The sequence below is a fragment of the Trematomus bernacchii genome, unplaced genomic scaffold, assembly GCF_902827165.1.
Source record: "Trematomus bernacchii unplaced genomic scaffold, fTreBer1.1, whole genome shotgun sequence".
In the NCBI taxonomy this organism is placed as follows: domain Eukaryota; kingdom Metazoa; phylum Chordata; class Actinopteri; order Perciformes; family Nototheniidae; genus Trematomus; species Trematomus bernacchii.
Window position 1 is genome coordinate 3,495,252 of NW_022987648.1, and position 24,662 is coordinate 3,519,913.

At 42.6% G+C, this 24,662-nt stretch overlaps 1 protein-coding gene and 1 non-coding gene across 5 annotated transcripts in view; one reads left to right on the top strand and one right to left on the bottom strand.

The window, feature by feature from the left end:
- clasp1a (cytoplasmic linker associated protein 1a) overlaps nt 1-24,662 on the top strand; it is a 94,875-nt gene that overhangs the window by 15,069 nt on the left and 55,144 nt on the right. For all 4 annotated transcript variants that reach the window (XM_034134198.1, XM_034134200.1, XM_034134201.1 and 1 more), the window contains exons 3-8: nt 18,895-18,973; nt 19,693-19,796; nt 20,435-20,526; nt 21,802-21,877; nt 22,002-22,099; nt 24,170-24,240. In XM_034134198.1, coding sequence (XP_033990089.1) covers nt 18,895-18,973; nt 19,693-19,796; nt 20,435-20,526; nt 21,802-21,877; nt 22,002-22,099; nt 24,170-24,240 — 520 coding nt within the window. The remainder of the gene's footprint in view (nt 1-18,894; nt 18,974-19,692; nt 19,797-20,434; nt 20,527-21,801; nt 21,878-22,001; nt 22,100-24,169; nt 24,241-24,662) is intronic.
- LOC117486003 lies at nt 18,376-18,502 on the bottom strand. The gene has a single exon (XR_004556256.1). It is a non-coding gene; the product is annotated as a U4atac minor spliceosomal RNA (small nuclear RNA).

Below are 24,662 nucleotides of genomic sequence, written 5' to 3' on the forward strand. Positions count from 1 at the left end.
GTTAGATGAAGTCTAATTCAAAATGCACCAGCACATTTTTGATACAGTTTGTTTTTTCCCAATTGGTTAGCATATCATGATTCTTGATGAAAAGTGATGCATTCTTTCCCTGTTGGTCTACCAAAACACTGTGAACGTAAATTGAATTAGAAATTCCATTCAGCATCAATCGGTTGGCAATTAATGAGAGCAACTGTGTGGCAGATGGAGAGGGGAGATGGATTCTGTTCAGGCTGGTTCCTCTGCCAGCCCTTTCTCTCATAACAGCACACTGAGAGATGACTGAGGGGCCACACTGGGGCCATATCAGGCAGTACATATCCACTACAACAACTCCATCAGTCTGTTTAGGTGGTTGGGCCTCAGCGTGCATCTTTGAACTGTACATTGGCAACATTCATAGATGGGACCTGTGTATGTTAGAATCTCCCATGATTAAGACACTGTGTTTTTAGGGGCTTATTGCTTAGCTAAGTGTTAATCTATTGTTTAATTTGAAGAGAAAATATCTTTCTAAAGCAGGAGTCAAGTCCAAAAAAACAAAGCATTATGGGTATACGGGGATGGATATGGACATGTGATAGCCAGGAGTAACACTCGTTTTCATCCTAGCAAAAATGAATGAACTGAGAGAGATCCTAAGCCTAGACTGCCACTCATATCCATGTTTAGTGGTTCTTAATGGCTGATGAAATATCTCATATGATATTCTGCTACAATTAGCTAATCCAAGAGCATATTGTGTTTGTGACCTGTTTATAGGCCAAGGTGTGATGACCACAACAGCCATACATACTCACACAGTCCCAGCACATTACTGCTGTGAGAATAGAATCCTTTTTACCCATGTCACAGCTGTGTATTTCAGTGTGTGTGACAGAGAAAGGAACCTGCAGGCTCTGCTCAGCTGAGTATCAGGGTGTGAGTTTGTGTTGTGTTCTCATCAGAACTCATGTGTGTTCATGTCTCAGTTAATTGTCTTCTTTTATGTATCATATTCTGTTTCTGAAGGGATTGTGTCAGTTTATCAGAAGAATGCAAAAATCCCTTTACTGTATGTTCTTCAGTGTCCAATGCACACATCCAGTCAGACCCAGAGGGCTCTTCTGAACATCATATACAAACATGCTCGCTCCCTTCATCTCCTGCTTTTGCTTTTCGTGTTGAACTCTGTGTAGATTCTAAGTCTGTAGTCACAGCTCATATTTTGGCAAATTATTTCCTAAAGTTGTTTTGCTTGGAAAACCAGTATGTAATGGAATGTTATATACTGTTATTTGATGTTGTTGTTGCAGTTTTCTCTCCTCTGATGTTGTCCAGTGTAACAGTCTGTAGTGCAACAAGTCAGGCAGCATGGTCCTGTGGTAGATAACACTGCAGCCTCTCCTGAGCAACTGGATGACATCATAATCAGTGCAGCAGCCAGTCCTGCCCCGCCTGACCAGACACTGCTGTGTCTTCTCCCTGAGCAATGGCATTCAGTCAACCCTACACACAATAATAATAATAATACATTTATTTTGTAAGCGCTTTTACAGGTGCTCAAAGTCGCTTTACAGAGATAGTGAAAAGAAAAGAACAACAAATACATATATATAGTTAAAGTCAAATTAAAATCAAGTAATATAACAACAATCACACATTAAAAGCCAGATTGAAGAGGTGAGTTTTTGTACGTTTTTTGAAGGTGGTGAGGTCAGTGCAGTCTCTGATGGGTTGTGGGAGTGAGTTCCAGAGGGAGGGGGCAGCGACGGAGAAGGCTCTGTCCCCCCAGGTCCGCTGATTGATGCGGGTGTGGATGGATAGGAGGTTGGCTTCTGATGAGCGGAGGCAGCGGGAAGGGGTGTGGTGTTGGAGCAGGTCTGTGAGGTAGGGGGGGGGGGGCTGGTTGTTGAGCGCTTTGAAGTCTATTATTTTACACACAAGTGTCTACCCCCCCCTCTGTGATCAGCTTATTACCCCCTAGACTGAACTGAAACACTTGATTGTGACCAGCATCCTTCCTTCCATCTACTGCATAGGGCTTTTTAGTATTATGAGAAAGGAATTCTAATGCCTAATCTATACCAATTGCAGATGTTTTGCCTATTGACATTTACTGGCAAGAAACGACCTGGCAAACACTCTAGTGTCTATACCTATGATTGGCAGGTTGAAATCAATATTGAATATTGATATTATTTTTCTGCAGCGTCAATACCAGCTGCGCTTTCTATTGTCGCTTCTCTACTGTGAGTGGACACATACAAACACAGTGCTGCGTTGCCCACATAGCCCCCCCTCCTCCTGTCACCCACTGTCAGCGATATTAAATAACTGTGCGCTGCACCTCCTATTAAGTCATAAATATAATAATAAATTCAAAGTTCTGTCAATTTATTGCCATATCCAAAATGCTAGGGTATTGTATCTAAGATTGAAATTCAATGTTCATATCAAAATTAACAACAAATAACCCAATCAATCAAATGCTATTGTTGGTGTGAGCATGTCCCTAGTGTTTCCGTTCCCCTACTTAAGTGTCTCTGGCAGTTTGGATGATCCAGTTGCGTGTTTCATTTATATTAAAATAATCTCTTTTGTTCTAGCTGTGAAAGGAGAGTGGCATGTTTGTGCATCCGTCACTATCGGGGGCTTGAGTGACACTGACTTGCCCCAGGAAGCTGCATCCTGTTGGTCACATGCTCTGACCCCTCTCAGAAACTGCATACATGACCCCCTCAGAGAAATGTGTGATGAAACAACCCTGTAAACACTTGCTATAATCCAGGGATTATACTTTTGAAATTCTAAGGAGTATTTTTGCACAGTCAATTTTCCTTTGATCAGCTCTCGTCCATGTTATTTTCCATGTCAGCCCACTGGAGCTCTGACGCCCATATCATGTTATCACTCTGGCAATTAGTTCTGCAGAGTCAGCCGGGCCCAGGAAGGAAGCCTCTGAGTGGATTGTACAGCTATGATATATAATATGCTCTGTCATGGTCCATAGTGAGAACCAAAGATCGCTGTCCTAGACAAAAGAGTGTATTGTTAAATACAGAAATGTCCTGGTTGAAAGAGTGTGTTGGTACATACAGAAATATACTGGTGTTTTTCATATTACTTCAATATTTAAATACATCACTTGCCAAAAATGTAACAAATCAAATCTCAAAAGGAGAGTACAATCAACTTTGTTAAAAAACTAATTTAGTTAACACAAGGTGAACCCATGTCCCTAAATACACCAATGATTGCTATGATTTCTGGAAAACAAGCAGTATTCTCCCCCCCAGCGCTGCCTGACGTTCTCCTTGGAAGGTCCTCATGACTCCTGAAGGTCGCCACACTACGGTCACAACACTTTTTTTTGTTAAGGATGGTCTTTCTTTAGGACTAGTTTGAATATCTTTCTCAAACTTAATACAGTCACTGTAGTTCTTCTCTACAAGCTCTGTAATGCAGGGTTACATACATATGAACTGAAGTGGAGAAATAATAGTATTCTATTGGAGTGTACTTCAAAGTGATGCTTTGTAATATGAAATATTCAGTAAAGCAAGATTTAGTGACTAGTGAGATAATATAGTGATCTAAACAATATTAATTTCCTCCCAAACCTATGTATGTACCACACTATTGTAAAGGTATGCATGTCCTTTCATCCATTGGGATCAAACAATCCCCCTGGTGTGTAGCTGTGTGTTCGGTCTGACCTCCTGAGTCAGCTGTCTCCCTGCCTAAATGTCCACTTGTTTTTGTGGCCACGTTAGCTTTGCTGCCTCTTCCATTAGCACTGTTGTCTGCCTACAGAGAGACGTCCTCCTCTATCCTGTCTGGCAGGTGCCCTGGCAGTGTATGTGTGTTATCAACAGACACTCACTTTGTGTTAGAGGCTCAAATATTGCAATACAGTCCAAAATTCAGTTCAGCTTAGGTTTCGGGTAGCTGGATTCTGCTGCAACATGTTTATTGAAGTCTCCTTAAACGTTGAAAGTCCTTCCAGTACTGCTGTTATATGAGTATTATGTAAATATGAATGAAGTGGATTGTGTTTACGTACAAGGGTTTGTTTTAGTGATGAAGCGAAGGGACAGAGAATTGTATGTGGTGAACAGTGGTCACAGTGACCTCAGGGACCCAGTCTCTCTCTGCTCTCTACACTGAACCCCTGTTGGTTTGTATGTGTATGTGCTCTTTCAAAATGATAACAAGAGGTGTCCTGTAAAACAGTGAAACATATAGGGGCTGAACTGTCAAACTATAGAATAAGGTTGTTTCACGTGTGATATCTGATACTGCAGTATTAGTGTTTTGGTGTGTTCTCTCAGTTATCTGCATGTAACAAATGTGACTCATGAGCACTTTAGCTTGCGGCACCACCCGTCCCGTGGTTGCCGTCTGATAGGCCGCATCTCTACCTCTAGGACACAGTTGGCTGCTCAAAGATAGCTTCAAAATGAAACCAATTCAAAATGAACCCACACTTGGATAAGACTTTAGGCATCTATTACAATGCTTTGCTCTCACTCACCTGCATTTCTCTGCCATATGTGTTCAGTTTACTCTATTCTATACCTTTTTCTGTCCCTTAACTTCTCTGTCCTCTCTCCCTCCAATTCCTATCTGTTCTGCCTAATCTACTGAGAAATGTGCCATAGCTGAAGTGTTGTTTACTTCTGTTATCAGACAGAGCTAATGATAGGGCTGTGATTGCGCTTGGTGTGTGTCAAACTGTGTACGTGTATGCACGTGTGTGTTTCTCACCTCTAACCATTATGCAGCGTGAGTGACATTAGATAGATAGATAGATAGATCGTACTTTATTGATCCCAAATTGGGAAATTGTTTTTGTTACAGCAGCATAAAAGGCATTATACAATAAAACAAAACTACAAAATATACAAGAATAGAAATAAAATAAAATAAAATATATAAAATATACATGTCGAAATAGAAAATATACATGCAGATATTATATATATATATATACAAATATATATATATATATTCTAAATATATGGAATATGGAGTATTACAAATTGAACAGATTATGTATGAGTAAAATGTACAACGTGGTTTTATTTCTAGAGAAACTGGAGCAGAGAGTTCTCTTCCAGCCAGAGGTGATTTATTGTACAGAGTTATTGCAGTGGGCAGGAATGTTTTCCAGTATCTGTCCTTGTGACAGGGGAGCTGCAGCAGTCTGTTGGAGAAGGAGCTCCGCTGTCTGTCCAGCTGCAGGTGGAGAGGATGGGTGGGGTTATCCATGATGGACAACAGCCTGTTCAGTGTCCTCCTCTCCACCACAGCTTCAAAGGGGTCCAGCTTGATGCCGATGACTGACCCAGCTTTCCTGATCAGTTTATTGATCCTGCTGGTGTCACCGTCTCTTATGCTGCCCCCCCAGCAGACCGCAGCAAAGAAGAGTGCACTAGCCACAACAGACTGATAGAAGATCTCCAGCATCTTGCTGCATACGTTGAAGGATCTCAGCTTCCTCAGAAAATAGAGTCGGCTCATCCCCTTCTTGTACACAGCGTCAGTGTTGATCCTCCAGTTCAGCCCATTGTCTAAGTGCACTCCCAGGTACTTGTAGTCCTCCACAACAGTCACATCCTCTCCCAGAATGCACAGGGGCAGAGGAGGAGATGTCCTCTTCCTCCTGAAATCAATGACCATCTCTCTGGTCTTGGCCACATTCAGAAGCAGATGATTTCCACCAGTCCACTCAACAAAATCACCCACCAGCGCTCTGTACTCCTCCTCCCGTCCATCCCTTATACACCCTACCACTGCAGAGTCATCCGAAAACTTCTGCAGGTGGCATGACTCTGAGTTGTATAGAAAGTCAGAGGTGTATAAGGTGAACAGGAAAGGAGACAGCACAGTCCCCTGTGGGGCTCCTATACTACCAACCACCACATCAGACAGCACACTGCCCAGCCGGACGTACTGTGGTCTGTCCGTGAGGTAGTTGGTAATCCAGGAGATGGTGGACAAGTCTACCCTCATAGCCTGCAGCTTGTCACTCAGTAGCCGAGGCTGGATCGTGTTGAATGCACTGGAGAAATCAAAAAAGGTGATTCTCACAGTGCAACCCGATCCATTCAGGTATGAGTGAGCACGCTGCAGCAGGTAAATAATGGCATCGTCCACCCCCAGGTGAGGCTGGTAGGCAAATTGCAGAGGATCAAGGAATGATCTCACCTGCGGTCTGAGATGGGCCAAGACCAGTCTCTCAAGCACCTTCATCACATGAGATGTGAGTGCTACAGGGCGATAGTCATTGAGCCCAGAAGGAGTTGTCTTTTTAGGGACCGGAACAACGCATGATGTCTTCCACAGCACCGGGATGGTCTCCAGGTGCAGGCTCAGGTTGAATATATACTGGAGAACAGGAGCCAGCTGGCGTGCACAGGTCCTCAGGACCCTGGGGCTGATACCATCAGGGCCAGCAGCCTTGCCTTGGTGGAGTTTTTCCATCTGACTCTGGACCTGTCCTGTGCTCACAGTGAAGCGGGGGGGGGGGGCTTGATGGCAGGGGGTATAGAGGGGGGGGGGTCTAAGGCAAGATGAGCAGAGAGGGGGGGGGGGGTCAGCGGCAATGTGAGCAGAGGGGGGGTGCAGAAGCCAGGCTGGGTGGTGGAGGAGAGGTGTGAAGTGTAGGTGGTGAGCAGAGGGGGGATGCTGACGCCAGGCTGAGAGGAGGAGGTGAGGTGAGAAGTGGAGGTGGAGGAGACAGCAGCGGGCGGAGAGCTAAACCTATTGAAGAAGGTGTTCAGCTCGTTGGCCCTCTCCAGGGTGCCCACAGTCAGTCTGTCTCTCCCTTTGAAGCCAGTGATAGCCTTCATCCCAGCCCAGACATCCCTGCTATTGTTCTGCTGTTATCCCAGCTGTGTTGTGTTCAGGCATCAGGAGAGACTGCTGGGTATACTGGAGCATGAAGTCGAGGTGCAGGGTGTGTGTGTGTGTGTGTGTGTGTGTGTGTGTGTGTGTGTAGGCCTGTGGGCATTATTATGTTGCACAGCAGCTGTAGCATGAATAAAGCACAACAACTACTAGTTTAGAGTTTGTGAAGTTTGCACATCATTTTGTCAAAACAATATTCAAAAGTGTTTGCTTTAGTACTGCAACCTTTTTCCCTCTATCAAATGGACAGAGATGATTCTCATTACCCCATCAACAGATGGTGATACTGTGTATGTGTTTATACAATGGTTTGTATTCATGCATGGCAAATGAAAGGAGAGGAACCGTATATGGAATGTGGATGCACACGAAGGGCAGGAGGATCACTGAAGGCTCAGCGCTTGCAGATGATGGGAATCATATGTTGAGGGTTTAGTCAACTGATCTCAGCCAATGTGATCCCTTGCTCTTTGCTCACTGTTACACTACAACATAATGAGCTTTCCATGTTGTTATGCACTTCTGACACGCTGAGACGTCAAACTAAAGTAGAAGGAGCAGCTTCTCATCATAGGTCTGCAGGTCTCCACGTCTAGGTGCTGCATGGTTGTGGTTTTGGCAGGGACCTCTGCTGCATGTCGTTCCCCACCTCTCTCCTGCTTCATTTCATGTCATTTACTCTTGGCTCTACTATAGGCAACAAGTGGCCCAGATACAAATGTGTATCAATACAAACAAACACACTTTGTAAGTTAGTTTCGTTTTTTTTAACACCACCATAAATGAAATCTGAAAAAAAGGTCTTAAATATTCATTTGTTTCCTGTTCCGCAGCGCTGCTTCCCCTCCCTCCGGCTGAACTTATGAATGTAAGGCGTATAGTAATCATAGATAACACGGCAGGGTCAGAATATTAGACTTGTTTCGGCAAATTCAGATGATAAATACAACTATGAAGCTTGTGACGGCATAACTACAAGCAGAGAACGGAGTAACTTGACGTCACAGCAGGCATAACAACAGCCGGTGTTTCTCCTGAGTGTTCTCCCCGGGAAACAAACACAATACACACACACGCACGCACGCACGCACGCACGCACGCACGCACACACACACACACACACACACACACACACACACACACACACACACACACTCGCGAGCTTCCCCCAGACCAGTAATCCAAACGAAAATATTTCCCCTCCAGACTATTTTGATCATTTATTAGCCGCTAATAATCAATCAGATCGATGGATTCCCGAGAAGAGGAAACTTTGAAGGCCTTTTTCTCAAAATGATGACTCGGTGACAGTCATTATATAATGTGACATTTTGCTTAATATTTGGAGCACAACAACAATCCTGATATCATTAGAAAGCTAGGAATCTCCTCTTTCCAACAGTGTATACAACTCAAAATGTGTCTTCGGGTCAATGCCACTGATGTCGATAGAGCAGGTCACATATATGATAACACTGCGTCGTGCAATACGTATTAAGGCTATTAACCAGCAATTTGTGGCAAAATATCCGACTGTTCTAATGCTTAGTACTATAGAACAAATCCCACTTTTAATAAACTAAAACAACATATTTCAGAGGAGGTAAAGCTTCAAGGCAAGGATAAGTTTGGCAAAGGCATTATGGGTAAACCTTTCCAATTCCATTAGAGAACACTGCAATGCCACTTATGTTCTTCCACATACTTGAAGGGTTAAGTGTTGATTTCCCTGTTACGGGTTGCCATATTCATGCTCATGAAGCTTACATAAATCTAGATCAAATATATTTAAACCTGAACAAGAGAGAGAGAGAGGGAGAGAACGGAGAGACGCACATTTTAGTATCAGTAGCAGTATGTCTGGAGGAGGCTGCTCTCGTTTCAGTGTTTTCACTGCAGGTATTCAAGCATGAAGAGTCGTCTCTGTGGGCAGTGAACCGGAAAGGACTGATGTGTTCATGTGTGCGTCTGTGTGTGCAACGCAGTCTTCTATGTGTGCTGCATTCATCTGTATCTGCTGCGCGTGTGTTAGCGCTGTCGGGTGTGTACCATAGTGAGTGTTTACTGTACAGTCCAGGCCTCAGGCTGAACCAAGCGGAGTCACTGTGTGGTTGCTGCTGGCCAATCACACCTCAGGAATATGATAACGTTGTTGCTGCTGCACTCCACACGCTGGCACAAGACCAGATTCACACATCCCGGTTCCAACACACATCTGCAGTATGTTGGCTGTGCATGCCAAGAATCTTCTCTCCTGCAACAATGGTTGTAATGTCAGCCTGTCCTTGAGCAAGGTATCGATCAGTGCAGAAATGGCGACTGAACCAGGACATTTGTTATCATTTTAGCACTTCCCGTGCCCAGGTTCCACGTTTTTGGTTAGATGGCTGAATTTAACGTCTGTAGGTAACACAAGCATATGAGATTTTAATGTTTGTTGAATGTCATTAAACATGTCTGAAGATGTGTGTCTTAAAACTGGTGGTTGCTAACAAGTTAGTAAAGGAGACTACTAAACGCCATCATGCCAGACATTAGTGCCTTTAGCTTAGTGGTGGTGACTTGAAGTAATGCAACAGTGATGCAGTTCCTTTAAAGGTTAACATTAGCTATTTACATCTGATGGTTGCATTTACACTTCAACTATTATAACATTTCTGTATATATGTGGAGATTATCCTGCTGAACAAAACATGCAAGAATCATGTGTTTGCCACACCTCTTACTTTCTTAAAATCCAATGGAAAAACCCATTGCTTTTTGTTTGTTGGCTCTGGAGAAGCAAGTCAATCCAATAGTTCATGCTTCTGGATAATGACATTTTCTTACTTAGCTCCGAAAATGCATCTTAAATTGTATCATATTTCTATATTACCATTACAGATTGGAAAAAAAATCAGTTCAGAAAAAATTGAAATGTACAATATACTACATGATAAATCTTTTTGGTTTCATGAGCCCCATCCACTGTCGGCCTTAAACAGTCAGCATGTCCTTTCTCTGTTCTTTTTGAACTTTAAAGCAGTGGCAGCCACTACTTTCCACTGTGATCTGCAGCACACATTAGCTTTCCAGCTCCTCTGCAAACAGAGGCACGTGTCTCGTCTTGTGCGGTGGCTTAGTGGACGAGCTACTAACGAACACACACCAGGAAAAAGTCCACCTCTTCTGTCAGTTTGAAGGCTAATGGTAGTTTGCAGAATCACTGCAAACAGCTTCAAAGCATACCTGCAGGATTTAATCCTGATCCTGCAATTGTACAAAAGTCAGGCTTTGAGTTATTGGCTTGAGAGTTACAGTTTCAGAGTCATTTCAGTTGAAAATAGATACGGTCCAGACAAAGCCCGATCTTTATGCAAGTGCCTGAGACATCAGAATCCAGTTAGTGTTATGCGGCAGGAAGGAGGGCCAGGTATGCTGCATAATCATAGCACGCTGCAACAAACTACAGCCTGCTGTGTCTGTGTGGAAGAGGCAGACTTGACTTTAAACTGTTCTGTGTACAGTTTAAGTTTCATTGTTTACATATGTAAAGACTTACTGATGTCTTTTTGCAAGCTTCATTTGATCAACTGAGATTTGTTTTGTTGGGGATTGAGATGGTAATGTGTGTGTGAATTCTCTCCCTGTGGAAAAGGACAGCATACCCAGCTGTTCTCTTCATTTTGAGGAAATCGCTGCCTTACCCTTTCCATGTCTTTGTGTGTGAGTCTGTGTACGAGCCTGAGCATGGTGTTTCCACTGGTAATGAGATGACAGGCTGGACACCAGAGAGAAATCCTTGATTTAATTGAAAGGCTCCTCCACATCAGAGACGGATGGAGTTTTACAGCGTCAACAGGCACATATGTTTTATTGAGCTGGTATGGATGTTAGTGGGTTAGTTTGATCATAGGTTACTGCTTTAGATCCAACAATACGTTTCTGCATTCCCTCTGCAACTTCCTTAAAGGTAGGGTAGGTAATTCACTTCAGAAACACTTCATGTTATATTCCATGGACTGCTCTTAACATCCCGATAGCAATGAATACATTCAATGCTTTGACTATAAATATATACAAATATTTCATCTGTGGAAGCCGTGGCGCTGTAAAAAGCACGACCAATCATCTGCCTCGGCCCGCGGCAGATGATTGGATGGCCTACCTGCCTGTCAGCCTTCCATCTCGTGCACAAACTTATCTCGTGCCCTCATTGGTCATGTGCGCGTTCGTGTGTGTTGGAGGAGGGGCTCTGTAAGGAAGTCTGAAGGAAGGGGCAGATTTTTTCCGGTTGTGTATTTTCAAATTCTAGCACACTCAAGCTGGTTTCTCCATTCTTACCTACCCTACCTTTAAGTCTTACATTGGTCATGTTTGATTTCTAAAGCTGCAATGTTGGAAAATGAGCTTCTTCCAAATCCTAAACAGAAGCTTCACAGGTAGGAGAACTTACTGTTTACCATGTAATGATGGGTTCACATACACATTAGTCTCTAACTTACTTTGACCTTCTTATTTTTAAGATCCATGGTGAGTTAAGACAGCTACTACAATGAAGCAAAAAGCAGCAGGATGTCAGTCCTTTTCAATGGAACCCCAAAGATGTAAGGGGCCAACAGGACGCATGTAAACAGAGCAGAGACAAGTTGTTGATTGTTACACATTAGGGCTGTACGATTTGGGGAAATAATCTCATTGCGATTTTTCTGACAGATATTGAGATTGCGATTCGATTTGTGATATTTGTTTTTAAGCGACCCAACGGAAGTTTATTGTAAAATGCGGCCATATCTCCGGCTAGGAAGGTCGTATCAACGTGCTCCCGTCTCTAGCACCCCCGCAGCCCGAGCTACGAGTGAAAGAACTAAACTTACATGAAACTTCCGTTGGGTTGCTTTAAAGTCAAGCTTCAGTTTAAGATTCACCCTGTAATAGAAACATGTGATGGAGCATTACTAACCTGACTCAGATGCTTTGTTTCACCAAACCATCTAGGAAAGCTCCATTGGAAGCCATTTGGAAAAGTATTTCAAAAATACTTGGCAGGTGATTGGATCAATCTGTCTATCACCTTCTATCATGGGCCACTTCTGATTGGTTAACAATGACTGGTACATGTGAAAAAGAAAAAATAAAGAAAAAAATGAATTAAAAAAACTAAACTAAAAAGAATCGCAGGCTTTGCAATTTGATAATTGCATCATTTAAAATCGCGATTTCAATTTAAAATCGATGAATCGTTCAGCCCTATTACACATTCACACAGATGCAGACAGAAACCTGCCCAGTCTGAGCTGGTATGTAAATGAAGTGCTCTGTGATACATACCCAGCAGCTACGGATAAAGTCAAAGGCAAGATTCAGCCTGCCTCCCTCTCTGTCTCAGGCGCCGTTTACACGAGGAGAAAACTGCTTGTATCTGCATAGTTTCGCGTGCGTATAGCCCTATTATTTACACGAGGCCGATAGAAACTGACCCCACAAACAATAACGGGTCCCAAGGTGGATAGATTTGCAAACGAAACGCTCTGGGGGGTCAACCGAGTCTGTGTAATCACCTCTATACGAATATTTCCTGAAAAAATAACGATAGCCCCGCCTCTCCCCACCTCTCCTGCTCACTGCTGAAGCAACTATCAAAAATAGCTGTGTTAATTAAACGCACAAGGGGTTCTTGAATGAAATAATATTATAAAAGGCAAACCAGAATTGTTAACGCCCAATATACTCCTTAAACAAAATAAACAGAGTCAGATTTCATGCATTGATCCATTATATTGACAAAGGAGCATCTCACCCGGTGTTTGTAGAGAATATCTCTCTTTCTGAGCGCGTCCTCTCCACGGAGACGTGCTTCTTGGTCGGTCGATGCAATATCCACAGATTCGGTTTCTTTCAGTTTACTTCCCCGTTGCATTTATCCATATGCTGAGGAAATGACTATATCCCGCTGAATACCAGCAATCACCACACACACTTCCTCCTGTCAGTAGCTACTGCTAGTGCTACTGCTACTGACCATGCTACAGATATTAGTGCAAAATCTACAGCTCCTCTACCACAACCATCAGCAACAAGTGGACATGGAGAATTACATGAACTACATGTTGCTAAATACACCGCGGGGCTTAAACAGAAGGGTAGCCATGGCAACATTGTGGCGGGGCTGCTGGGCTGCTCTTCTTCGCTGCTTTTGGTGTATTTTGGCGGAAGTTACAGCGCCACTTACAGTCCCAGCATATGTACTACAGCGTTTCCAGCGGCCTCATTTGAACAGACACGTTAAATGAAACGAATGCATGTGAACGGAAGACTTTTTTGAATACGCATACTGTGCATAAACGCAAACGGTCCCGTGTGAGCGGGGCCTCAGTGTGTCTGAGCACATGGTAGCCTCAAGTCTAAACACTGAGACATTTGTGCTTTATTGCTTTGACTGTGATTGGGATGTGGCTTGCTGCCTTGCAAATATTTCCACTGTTAAAAGGATCGATGTACTCAGTTGTACTATGTCTGCTTTAACTTGTGCATCCAGCTTGTCAATCTTATTTTAATCTGTACATGGCAAATATTACAACCCTCAATCATTGCGTACTTTGATTGTCTGATTTGTTCTGGTTTCTGCAATCTGGATACATGTATTCATATGTAAATGTTAAATGGACAGTGATTATATAGCCCGGTATAACCCAGTCTTTATGACCCCTCAAAGGCGCTTTACATTCTACAAGTCATCATTCACACATTCACACCTTGTTTATACAGAGCAGTGCACTTTGCTCAAGTAAGCTAACAATCACAAATATTCACACACCGTTGGCCAGGCCATCGGGAGCAACTCTAAGTATTTGCCCAAGGACACAGCGCCATGTTGACTGCAGAGTATAACCCCCAACCTTCCAATTGGAGGCGTGTGGTGCAGTGGATAGAGCCTTGGTGTTGGGATAAGGGGAGCACAGGTTCAAACCTCACTGCAGTCAGCATGTCGTTGTGTCCCTGAGACACTTCACCCCAAATTGCTCCTGTGGGGATTGTCCACAGTATTGAGTATGTAAGTCGCTTTGGATAAAAGCGTCTAACATGTAATGTAATGTAATGAAGGACAACCGTACTCCCTCGCAGCCGCAGTCGCCCCCATAAGGTGGACTTGGACTAAACTGTGAGAAATCGTGAAAAAAGTAGGAGAAGTTCTTACTTATATACATTGCAACTTTAAGGTCATGTTCTTTTTGCAATCAGGACCATCAGCGCTGTTCCAATCTAAGCTGTGCTGGAGAAACAAGTCTGACATTATTCCATCTCATTTCCTCGTTCTGGCTGAATGTTAAATTGTATCACACTAAGAATGATCTAATGGCTATATGATAATCAATGGAATTGCCAGCATCAGTCATTCCAATGTGTACCTTTTCACAGCATACATCTTGCATATTAAACATTGCAAAAGAGAGAACATTTGTACTATTGTTGCCTTTTGAAGGCGTGATGTTTTCTGTCCTGCTGTAATGTAAACAATAAGAAAGCAGAGAAATACTTAGTGCCAAAGCCTCCCATGTTTTGAAAAGGTCAGGCGATGGAAAGCCTGCAAGCTGTAGGTTGGTACAAGAGGCATACAGAGAGACTGGTAGCAGTAAGAGATGTGTTTATCTTCATCAGGCCTGTCCTGTCTCATAGGTTTGTTTCTAGGCCACAGTGCAGGTCATATTTAGTGTGCACCATTATTCATCTCATATGGTGAAGGGTATCCAGTTCAGGAATTTAAATATCATTTGTAGTGAGGATCTGCTGCTGCCATAGAGACAGTATTACAGATAAGAAGAGTAGAAATGAAAAGGTTGGTCGGGGGATTTGGGAAGGGATGATGTCTGTGAGATTTGGGTCTCGAGCTTTGTGTGTGTGTGTGTGTGTGTGTGTGTGTGTGTGTGTGTGTGTGTGTGTGTGTGTGTGTGTGTGTGTGTGTGTGTGTGTGTGTGTGTGTGTGTGTGTGTGTGTGTGTGTGTGTGTGTGTGTGTGTGTGTGTGTGTGTGTGTGTATTTACGGGGGGTCCAGTTGTGGATGACAGCAAGAGGGAGTTTAGCCATCTGTGCTATTCTGTATGTGTATGTACACACAGCAGGGTGCAGTTGTTGCCATGGTCCCTGAGTTGAGAAAAGAAAGGCGGAAAAGAGTGTTTACCTTCAGTTGTTTCAATGAGACAGGTTAAACAGACCTCCTGCATTCATTCCAACCCAAGAGGAGCTAGATTTGAAGTCAAATGGCGCAGTTCCACTGCAGCGCGGAGCTCGCTTTAAGCGTGCCGTGTCGTGCCGTCCCCTTTTTTGGTTGTGCTTCCACTAGGCCTCGTTCCGGCGCGGCACGGCGCGGGGCCACTTTTTCACCTCTTTTCTGGCCCTAGAAAATTGTGGTTCTATCGGGGCCAACAAACAGGGCTGAGTCGGGCTGAGTATGCTAAACTAGAGAGAGGAGCGCTGGCAAGGGGGCTACAACTACAACAAGATGGACATATTTGACCGTGATTTAATTGTAATACACGTTTCAAAATGATGCCGAAGTAACAACATACTGATACCGGTTAGTAAAAACCATGAATTAATGCTTTGACAAGTCTGCAGACAGACGGCAGGGGAAAAACCTTTTAAAATTCGTGTTTTTCTAGATGGAGATTGGCTAAGCTAACGCAGTATATGCTCCGACCGTCCACACTCACAACAACGGCCTATACAGACATAAATAAAGCAGCGACTGTATTCACCATGACACAGGCAGTCTGTGGTGTGTACTTGTTTAACTTTTGTCGAGTTTCTGAACATATATAAGGAGCTGTGAGCTCTGAGTGCTAACAGCTAACGGCTGTGTTGTGTTTCTGGATTTCTCATTGAAGATGACGTCACAGCTCCGCCTACACTGCGTTACTATAGTAACTACCCCCAGTTCCTAAACTGTAATGGAAGCGCAGCATGAAGTGAGTCGGCCCTGTTAAGGCCCAACGCGGCCAAGCCGTACCGAGCCGTACCGAGTGTGGCCGAGGCCGACTGTGTAGTGGAAATGCGCCAAAAGTGAGTTTCTGGAGATTCACGCTCTTGTTAAACGGAGCTGAACCCTCTCACAGCTCTCAGCCACTCTTTGTTCGGGCCCTGTCATCAACCTAATGACTGTGATTCCCTCCAGCTGGAGAACAAAGGGACTGATCTGAGGATTAGGCCTGTAAATACCACCAGGCCTTCTGCCTGCAGGGACGCTCACTACCTGTTCTTCTAGTGGGACATTTGGAAAAGCAGGAAAATACAGGATGTACTAGCTTGAAATGCAAATGACTCAATGGACTGGAGAAGAGAGGCTTGGCTCAGAGTAGAATAACGTTCTGTGACGAGGAATGACACGGCTCTCCTGGAATGCTGTAAATCTGCTATTTTGACACCTGAGATAGAAAATGAATTAGTCACATAGCATAAAACTTGCTCAATGTTTTGTTTAATTTTGTAACACAGAGGTACAAATTAGGCAGACCGAACATTTCCAGATTACATTACACAGGGTTCCCGCGGGGTCTTAAAAAGTCTTACATTTGATAATCTGAATTTAAGGCCTTAAAAAGGTCTTAAATATGACCAAAAAAATAAGAAAGGTCTTAAATATGATTTAGAAGGTCTTAAAAATGATCGGATTTGAAAGGTACTTCTCTGTTGCGATAGCGTCTAAATGTGTTTTGGGGGAAATGTCCGGGCTGCAAAGTAACCAGTACGGTAATAGCCTTTCAGTTCCCCCCAACCATTTGTATTGAAATAAATCAACATGGAACCAGTATACACTAACTTTGTTTCCCCCGGCCCCTTATCGGAGAGCACCCAGCTAGTAACCTAGCAACCAAGCTTCAGCTAACGGCAGTCAGAAACTAATGTATCTTAGAATCTACTTACAAATAAATATGGGGAAGTGTAAGTTCAACCGTATTTGGTTGGAAAACATCGAATTTAGTGCTTTGTTGAAACCAGTGGAGGGGAACGTGTTTGAAGCCCGCTCTGCACCTTTTGCAAAATAAATTAGTGTTTGTTTGGCTAATGTAGCGTTAGCTAGTGAAGCGTTAGCTAGTGCAGAAGCTCCCGCAACAACACCGGGGGACCTCCGGGCAACGTTTGGGTCTACGTCAACCCTAAAAGCGGAGGTGCTGTAGACGCTAAATACCGTAGCTAAACACCAATCATACAACAGCAACGATGAAAGATTGTAGCCAAGGCAGCAGAGCTCTGAATATAGCTCTTGTTACTCTGTTTCTCTCAAACACACTCTCACACACACACACACACACACACACACACACACACACACACACACACACACACACACACACACACACACACACACACACACACACACGGGCTGCTCGATTATGGCAAACATCATAATCACGATTATTTTGGTCAATAATTGATATCACAATTATTAAATACAATTATTAATTGACTTTGAAAACATCCATTTATTGAACTTTAAAACAAATAATAATTTGGACAGTATCTTTTTAACTGTTGATTACCCTGAACGTATAATTCAACTGAAAAAATTAATTAAATAAATGATACATTTAAATAAATAATATCAAAAATAATAAATACCAATAAACAAGATCAAAAAATATTTTGGAGCGCACTTCCACAAGCTACTAAACATATATAAATATGATAAATAAAAATAAATTAGACTAAAATTAATTAGATCAAATATGTTGTAGTGCACTGTCACAACCTAGCAAAGCAAAATAATCGATTATGTTTCGTAATTGCGATTAAAATACGATTAATTGCACAGCCCACACACACACACACAGAGACACACACACATACACACTTTTTGTCTAACACACTAACACAGTTCTGTACTGTTATGCTGTTATGTTCAGTCATTGTTCTTATGTTGAACATGAATACATTTACTTTGTAAGTAATTATGGGACGTATTTCTTCTTTCATAGCAATTTTCCTTCATACTTTCTTGCCGTGAAATAGGTCTTAAATTCTATTCAAAGTGGTCTTAAAAAGGTCTTAAAAAGTCTTAAATTTGAGTTGGCGAAACCTGCAGGAACCCTGATTACATTACATTACATGTCACTTGTTAGACACTTTTATCCAAAGCGACTTACATACTCAATACTGTGGGCAATCCCCACAGGAGCAATTTGGGGTGAAGTGTCTCAGGGACACAACGACATGCTGACTGCAGTGGGGTTTGAACCACCTGATCTGAACACAAACGCACAACCCACTGCGCCACACGCCTCATCCCAGATGAAGGGAAAGTCGCATTTCACAGTATTCCTAATATTTTGTCAGAAAACTTCTTTTGAAGTATATAAGTTCCACTAGAAATGAGATCTGCAGCACCAGAGTTGAATAGATTGCTTTGTGTCACTTTCTCTTAGTCAGTTCACTTTAATCACACTAGGTGGCAGCATAGCCACACTTCAAATGTTCACCGTTTCAGATTTTACTTTACAATATTAGGGTTTCCAAAAATTGCACCATGTTCTGGACCGAAGCCCAGGTGATGCTTATGTGCTGATCTGGTGTTAGCAGGGCCACTCTCACTATTCGTTCATTGAGAAGCTCACTCACCCCCAGACAAGGTTGGATGCTGCAATGTGGCACAGGGCATTTAGATCAATGTTTGGTCAGGTGGTGTACAGTCATGGTGCCGGGCTCAACATGTCTTTTATTTACTTATTGTGTCCCAAATGTATCCAAATGAGATGTTGTGAAGGTTGCAGGAGGCTAGTGTCATCCATAATGAAGCAGGAGCTCAGAAACATCCAAAGATTCTGTTACCCACAATCCTTTGCAAGAGAGCATATTCAAAACAGCCTTCAACACAAGATATCCATGGCTGTAGCAAATGGTTATTGCATGAATGTGTGATTCAGAACAACACAAAGGGAATTCAAGAGATAAATGTGGTTTATTTTTGATCAAATGTAATTTAAATAGCATTTAGATGTATACATGTGTTCTATTGTGTCTCCACCAGGTGGCTCTGCTCGGCTTGGACCTCTTATCTGCCTTAGTGACGAGGTTACAGGAGAGATTTAGGTCCCACGTGGGAACAGGTAAGATTCAATATATTATATCTTGTAATAAATGATCATTACACAATATCATATTTGTGTTAATATAGATTAAAGCCTCTTACTTCAAATGTCTACAGAGGAACTTTTAGAACCTCCCACAGATACGGCCATTGAATCAAAGAAATCGAAATAAAGAGAAATATGGAGTTTAAAGGTCAAGGTAAATTTGAATGTTGCGTTTTCTTGCAATTTTACAATTTCCAGAGCTTTTGTGAAATCTCACCAGTCTCTCATTTAAACTAAACAATTCTTTAACAATATAAGTTAACATTTCCGGTAAACTAGAGATTCAGTTATCAATGATCAGTGCACCCCCAAACTTCTTAGTTCAAATTTGAATGCAGGCATAATTGCTGTGATCCTGTCTTTGTTTTGAGGACAGTTCTCTTCTACCACGGTGACTGCTGGCCACTGTCCGCCCCTCCTCTTTTGCCCTTAGTTCAAATAAGAACAAATGACTCAATTCAAACTCCTCCTTCTATTATGACTGTTTTGAGGGGATGCCTGAAAGATTGATTGGCCATAGGATTTTTTTTAATGTTTGAAATGTGTTGTTTTTTAACAATGGTTGTACATAGAATGCTTTGTTAGCATAAAGCCATTTCAATACCTCTCAAAAGTATAGATTACCCATACATATTTGTTTAATTCCTGGTCTGGTGTGATTCTTCAGTGTTTCCTCCTGCTCTTTCCCTCAGTTCTTCCCAGCCTTATCGATCGATTGGGAGATTCTAAAGACCAAGTGCGAGAACAGGACCAAACAGTGCTGCTAAAGATCATGGAGCAAGCTGCCAGCCCACAGGTACCAACACACACTCACACACGCCTTCCTGAAGTGGCTCTTCTAATCCATGAGTTTAGGATTGCAGCAGACAGCCTGAATTCATTCCAATGACTAAAGTTGATTTGCAATATATATATATATATATATATATATATATATATATATACATATATTGCTGCTGCTTCCTGATTGAGCCGACCTTAGTGCTTGTGCGATGTGATGAAATTGACCACTGAGCTGTTGTATTGTAATCTAATCCTCAAACCTCTGATCAATGTTTATTTATTTTGTATTTGAGATATTAGAACCCAACACAACTCTCCCTGTTGCCCTACCTGAAACCCTTCACATTGACTTGCTCTGATGTGCCAAGAGGACAAAAACTGCCCAACAAAATGTTTGCGATCAGTTTTTGTCCTTAAGAGTATGAATGATTATTATATCATTATTAAGAGAGCTGAGGTTTCACTTCCAATTTCTGAGGAAAACGTGTCAAAATTGATGCCATATTAAAAAAAACAACAACACATAGATTATATCTATATATATTATATCTTTGAATAGCCATTCATGGCGGACTGGTCCATTTCCTTTACTGTTTGTATTTTCAATGATCCACTGACTAATAATCCATTGTGTTGTGTGTGTTGTTATAGTATGTGTGGGACAGAATGCTGGGAGGCTTCAAACACAAGAACAACAGGACCAGAGAAGGAGTGTGCCTTTGTCTCATCGCCACGCTGAGCACGTGAGTCTCACCTTTCTTATTGCACGTGCACTGTCCGTGTGGATGAGACCTAGGCGCCGTTTACACGAGGAGAAAACTGCTTGTATCTGCATAGTTTCGCGTGCGTATAGCCCTATTATTTACACGAGGCCGATAGAAACTGACCCCACAAACGATAACGGGTCCCAAGGTGGATAGATTTGCAAACGAAACGCTCTGGGGGGTCAACCGAGTCTGTGTAATCACCTCGATACGAATATTTCCTGAAAAAATAACGATAGCCCCGCCTCTCCCCACCTCTCCTGCTCACTGCTGAAGCAACTATCAAAAATAGCTGTGTTAATTAAACGCACAAGGGGTTCTTGAATGAAATAATATTATAAAAGGCAAACCAGAATTGTTAACGCCCAATATACTCCTTAAACAAAATAAACAGAGTCAGATTTCATGCATTGATCCATTATATTGACAAAGGAGCATCTCACCCGGTGTTTGTAGAGAATATCTCTCTTTCTGAGCGCGTCCTCTCCACGGAGACGTGCTTCTTGGTCGGTCGATGCAATATCCACAGATTCGGTTTCTTTCAGTTTACTTCCCCGTTGCATTTATCCATATGCTGAGGAAATGACTATATCCCGCTGAATACCAGCAATCACCACACACACCTGTCAGTAGCTACTGCTAGTGCTACTGCTACTGACCATGCTACAGATATTAGTGCAAAATCTACAGCTCCTCTACCACAACCATCAGCAACAAGTGGACATGGAGAATTACATGAACTACATGTTGCTAAATACACCGCGGGGCTTAAACAGAAGGGTAGCCATGGCAACATTGTGGCGGGGCTGCTGGGGCTGCTCTTCTTCGCGGCTTTTGGTGTATTTTGGCGGAAGTTACAGCGCCACTTACAGTCCCAGCATATGTACTACAGCGTTTCCAGCGGCCTCATTTGAACAGACACGTTAAATGAAACCAATGCATGTGAACGGAAGACTTTTTTGAATACGCATACTGTGCATAAACGCAAACGGTCCCGTGTGAGCGGGGCCCTAGTTTCATAGTGTTGTCATGTGGATGATACACATCTTTCCATTCTTGCAAATTAGAATGGATACATGCAGTTTATGAAATACAATATCTTTAGCTAGGCAGACATCTTAGTTCAAAACTGCCTTTAAAAAAAAAAAAAATGACTGATGTTGTTCAGCTTCCTGTCACTACCCTGTCCCGTAGGTGCTGTATATCTCCTTGTATCTGTTCATTGGGCTGATTGATATACTTATTTTCTTCCAGACATGGAGCTCAAGGCCTGACCCTGAGTAAAATTGTTCCCCACATATGTAACCTGTTGGGGGACCCCACAAGTCAGGTATGCACAGTCATGCTTTTCTTCCATCTGCTTTGCCACCGTAGTCAAATTGTATATTTGTATATTGTACAACGACCCAGGTGCAAATCAAAGAAACAGTTGGTAATGATTTCACATGTTTCAGGTGCGTGACGGAGCGATGAGCTGCTTGGTGGAGATCTACAGACATGTGGGGGAGAGGGTGAGGATGGATCTCAGCAAAAAGGGCCTGCCACAGTCACGGTACGACCACAGAACGCTGACCCTCCCTCCCTCCCTCCATCCTCTTCTTCTTCTTTTCTGCTTGACCTCCTACCATACTCACTTATTCTTCCAAATACACATAAAGGCTCTGTGGACACAAAGGTAGCAGGCTCCAGACCTGTAGCACCCCCACTAGTGGCAGAATTAGGCATTGCAGCATTGCAGTGAGAACACTGATACGTGGGAAGATTTACACCACGTCTTTATTGTATTAGGTTCATCCATCTTTCACAAATGCAGTCTCTTACAAGTTATATATATATATATATATATAAGAACATTTAAAAAAAAAACCTTTTGTACGCTTATATCCTAAATGGATAATTTGGATGTTTAATGTGCGGTTGTATTGGTTACCTATCCAGAGTCAGTGTATTCTACAGTAGATGCAGCAGTAGGAACAGACAGGAGTACCAGCAGGAAGCTAGGTTATGTACTGCTGTGGACGGGGCAGCAACAAAACGTATTGTGGTCACCTAAAACAATTGTGTTGTGTTGTGCTGTTAGTCTGTTTGTGTTATTGTGGGAATGTGGTTACCTCCAAAGTGTGTTTTTATCAATGGAGTCTGGTGGTTTCTGAGAGCAGAGACGTCTAGCGGTGTCAGTTCCCTGTCAGAGATGCTGTCTGACAGCAAAGTCAAGTTGTAATTATAGTGTGCACTAAGACTGAAATCAATTTTTCAAAATGTCTAAAATGGATTTGATGCTGACCTAATTTCACATCAGTACTTACCTTCCGGCTGGTTTCCTGTCTGCTTCCTTAAACTCCCCTTAACTGTGCTTTGTCACAGATTTGATTAAATATATGTTATTATTGCAGTGTTTCTTCAAAACACACTGCGACCCACTTTTGGGTCGCGACCCACCAGTTAAGAACCACTGATCTAGATTCCTATCTCTAACTACCCTAGCTAACCTTGTTAAATGCCTTGTGTTTGATATATTTGAAACCTACCCTTGGCATAACACTCCAGCCACTGAATCTGACTTCTCTTAAAGGGGACCTATCATGCAAAATGCACTTTTTGATGTCTTTTATACATAAAGATGTGTCCCCGGTGTATCAGGGAACTCACGCAGCGTCAGAAAATAAAACCCTCTCTCTTTTCCTCCGTACCCAAATCTCTAAAAACGGGGCTACAACGGAGCTGATCCAGATTTGCGTCCGATATGACGTAATATCGGAAATGTGGACCCACGGCACTATCAGAAAGTTGCTATCAGAAACAATGCCCGACTGTTTTGGACGTAATATGGTCAGTGTTTACATTAGCATCGCTAACACTCAGAGCTAACCTGTACTGGAGAGCATGTGTGTGAAGAAGCAGGAAATAAAAAGGAACTCACCTTGTGGTATAACCGGCAAGAGAGAAAGCCTCTGAGCTCCATACTGTTTCAGAAATAATCCTTGATAATCCATGATATGGCGTTTCATCACCGCAGTATTTATTTAGACAGTAGCTACCGGGTCCCGCATGAGCTCAGCCCCCTCCTTTTTTTTTATCACATTTTTTTTTTTTTAAAGCTTTATACCTAGAATCAGCACTTTTGAAACAGGAAGTGAAATAGAGGGATATGAGGCATGGCTAGAATGGGTGATCTGTTTGGTATTTTGAGCAAAACACTTAGACATGTTTTTTATATATTTGTATATATCTGAGACCTATGCTATTGCCTAAAAATAGCATGATAGGTGCACTTTAAGCATATGAAGAGACTTTTATTATATTATTGTATTATTTCTGTTATCTTATTGTCTTCCTCGTCCTCTTTTTTCCAACACTGGACGACATGCATTCCACCAGCAAACCCCCCCCCCCATTTGTCATGTGTGTGGCAGCTTTGTACACCGTCTATTTCGGTCCTGTCCCTCCCTGCTGCACAAAGGGGTGGGGGGGACTTCTCACATAGGAAGTGATGGATGGTGCAGGGCACGGTCCTTTTCCACAAACCATCATTCTCTCTGCTTCAAACTTCTGACACTTTGTATTTACTCTCCTTTTATTTTGTATCATCTTTACATACTTATCCCTACCTCTTTTTTTCCAGGTTGAATGTAATCTTCAGCAAATTTGATGAAGTCCAAAGATCCGGGAACATGATGCCATCGTCCGTCTCAGGTCAGTTGTTCTCCTCTTGCGTTTCATTTGCCTAGGTGTGCTGCTCTTGGGCCTTTTAATATGCCTCCAACAATAACGTATACCTACAGTTTAATGTGTAGAAATGTTTTCTGGACTGTGGAATGTTTTTATAAGATAAGAGATAAGATAAGCTGGTGCTCTATCCTCTCTGTGCTAGCATCATTATGAATGTGACTTTCCTCCCTGCTGACACCCAGCACTGTGGGAAATGGAAAAGATGCACAGTGAATATCAGGGCTATTGTAGTCTCACTATAACTAATCTGACCTGAGGACAGCCTGTTGATCTGCAGCAGCTTGGGGGTTGTTATTTAGTGCATGAGACAGGTCTCTCTTGCAAATGAGACCTTGTGTCTCAATGAGATTTTACACCTGTATAAATAAAGGCTAAATAAAAAAAAA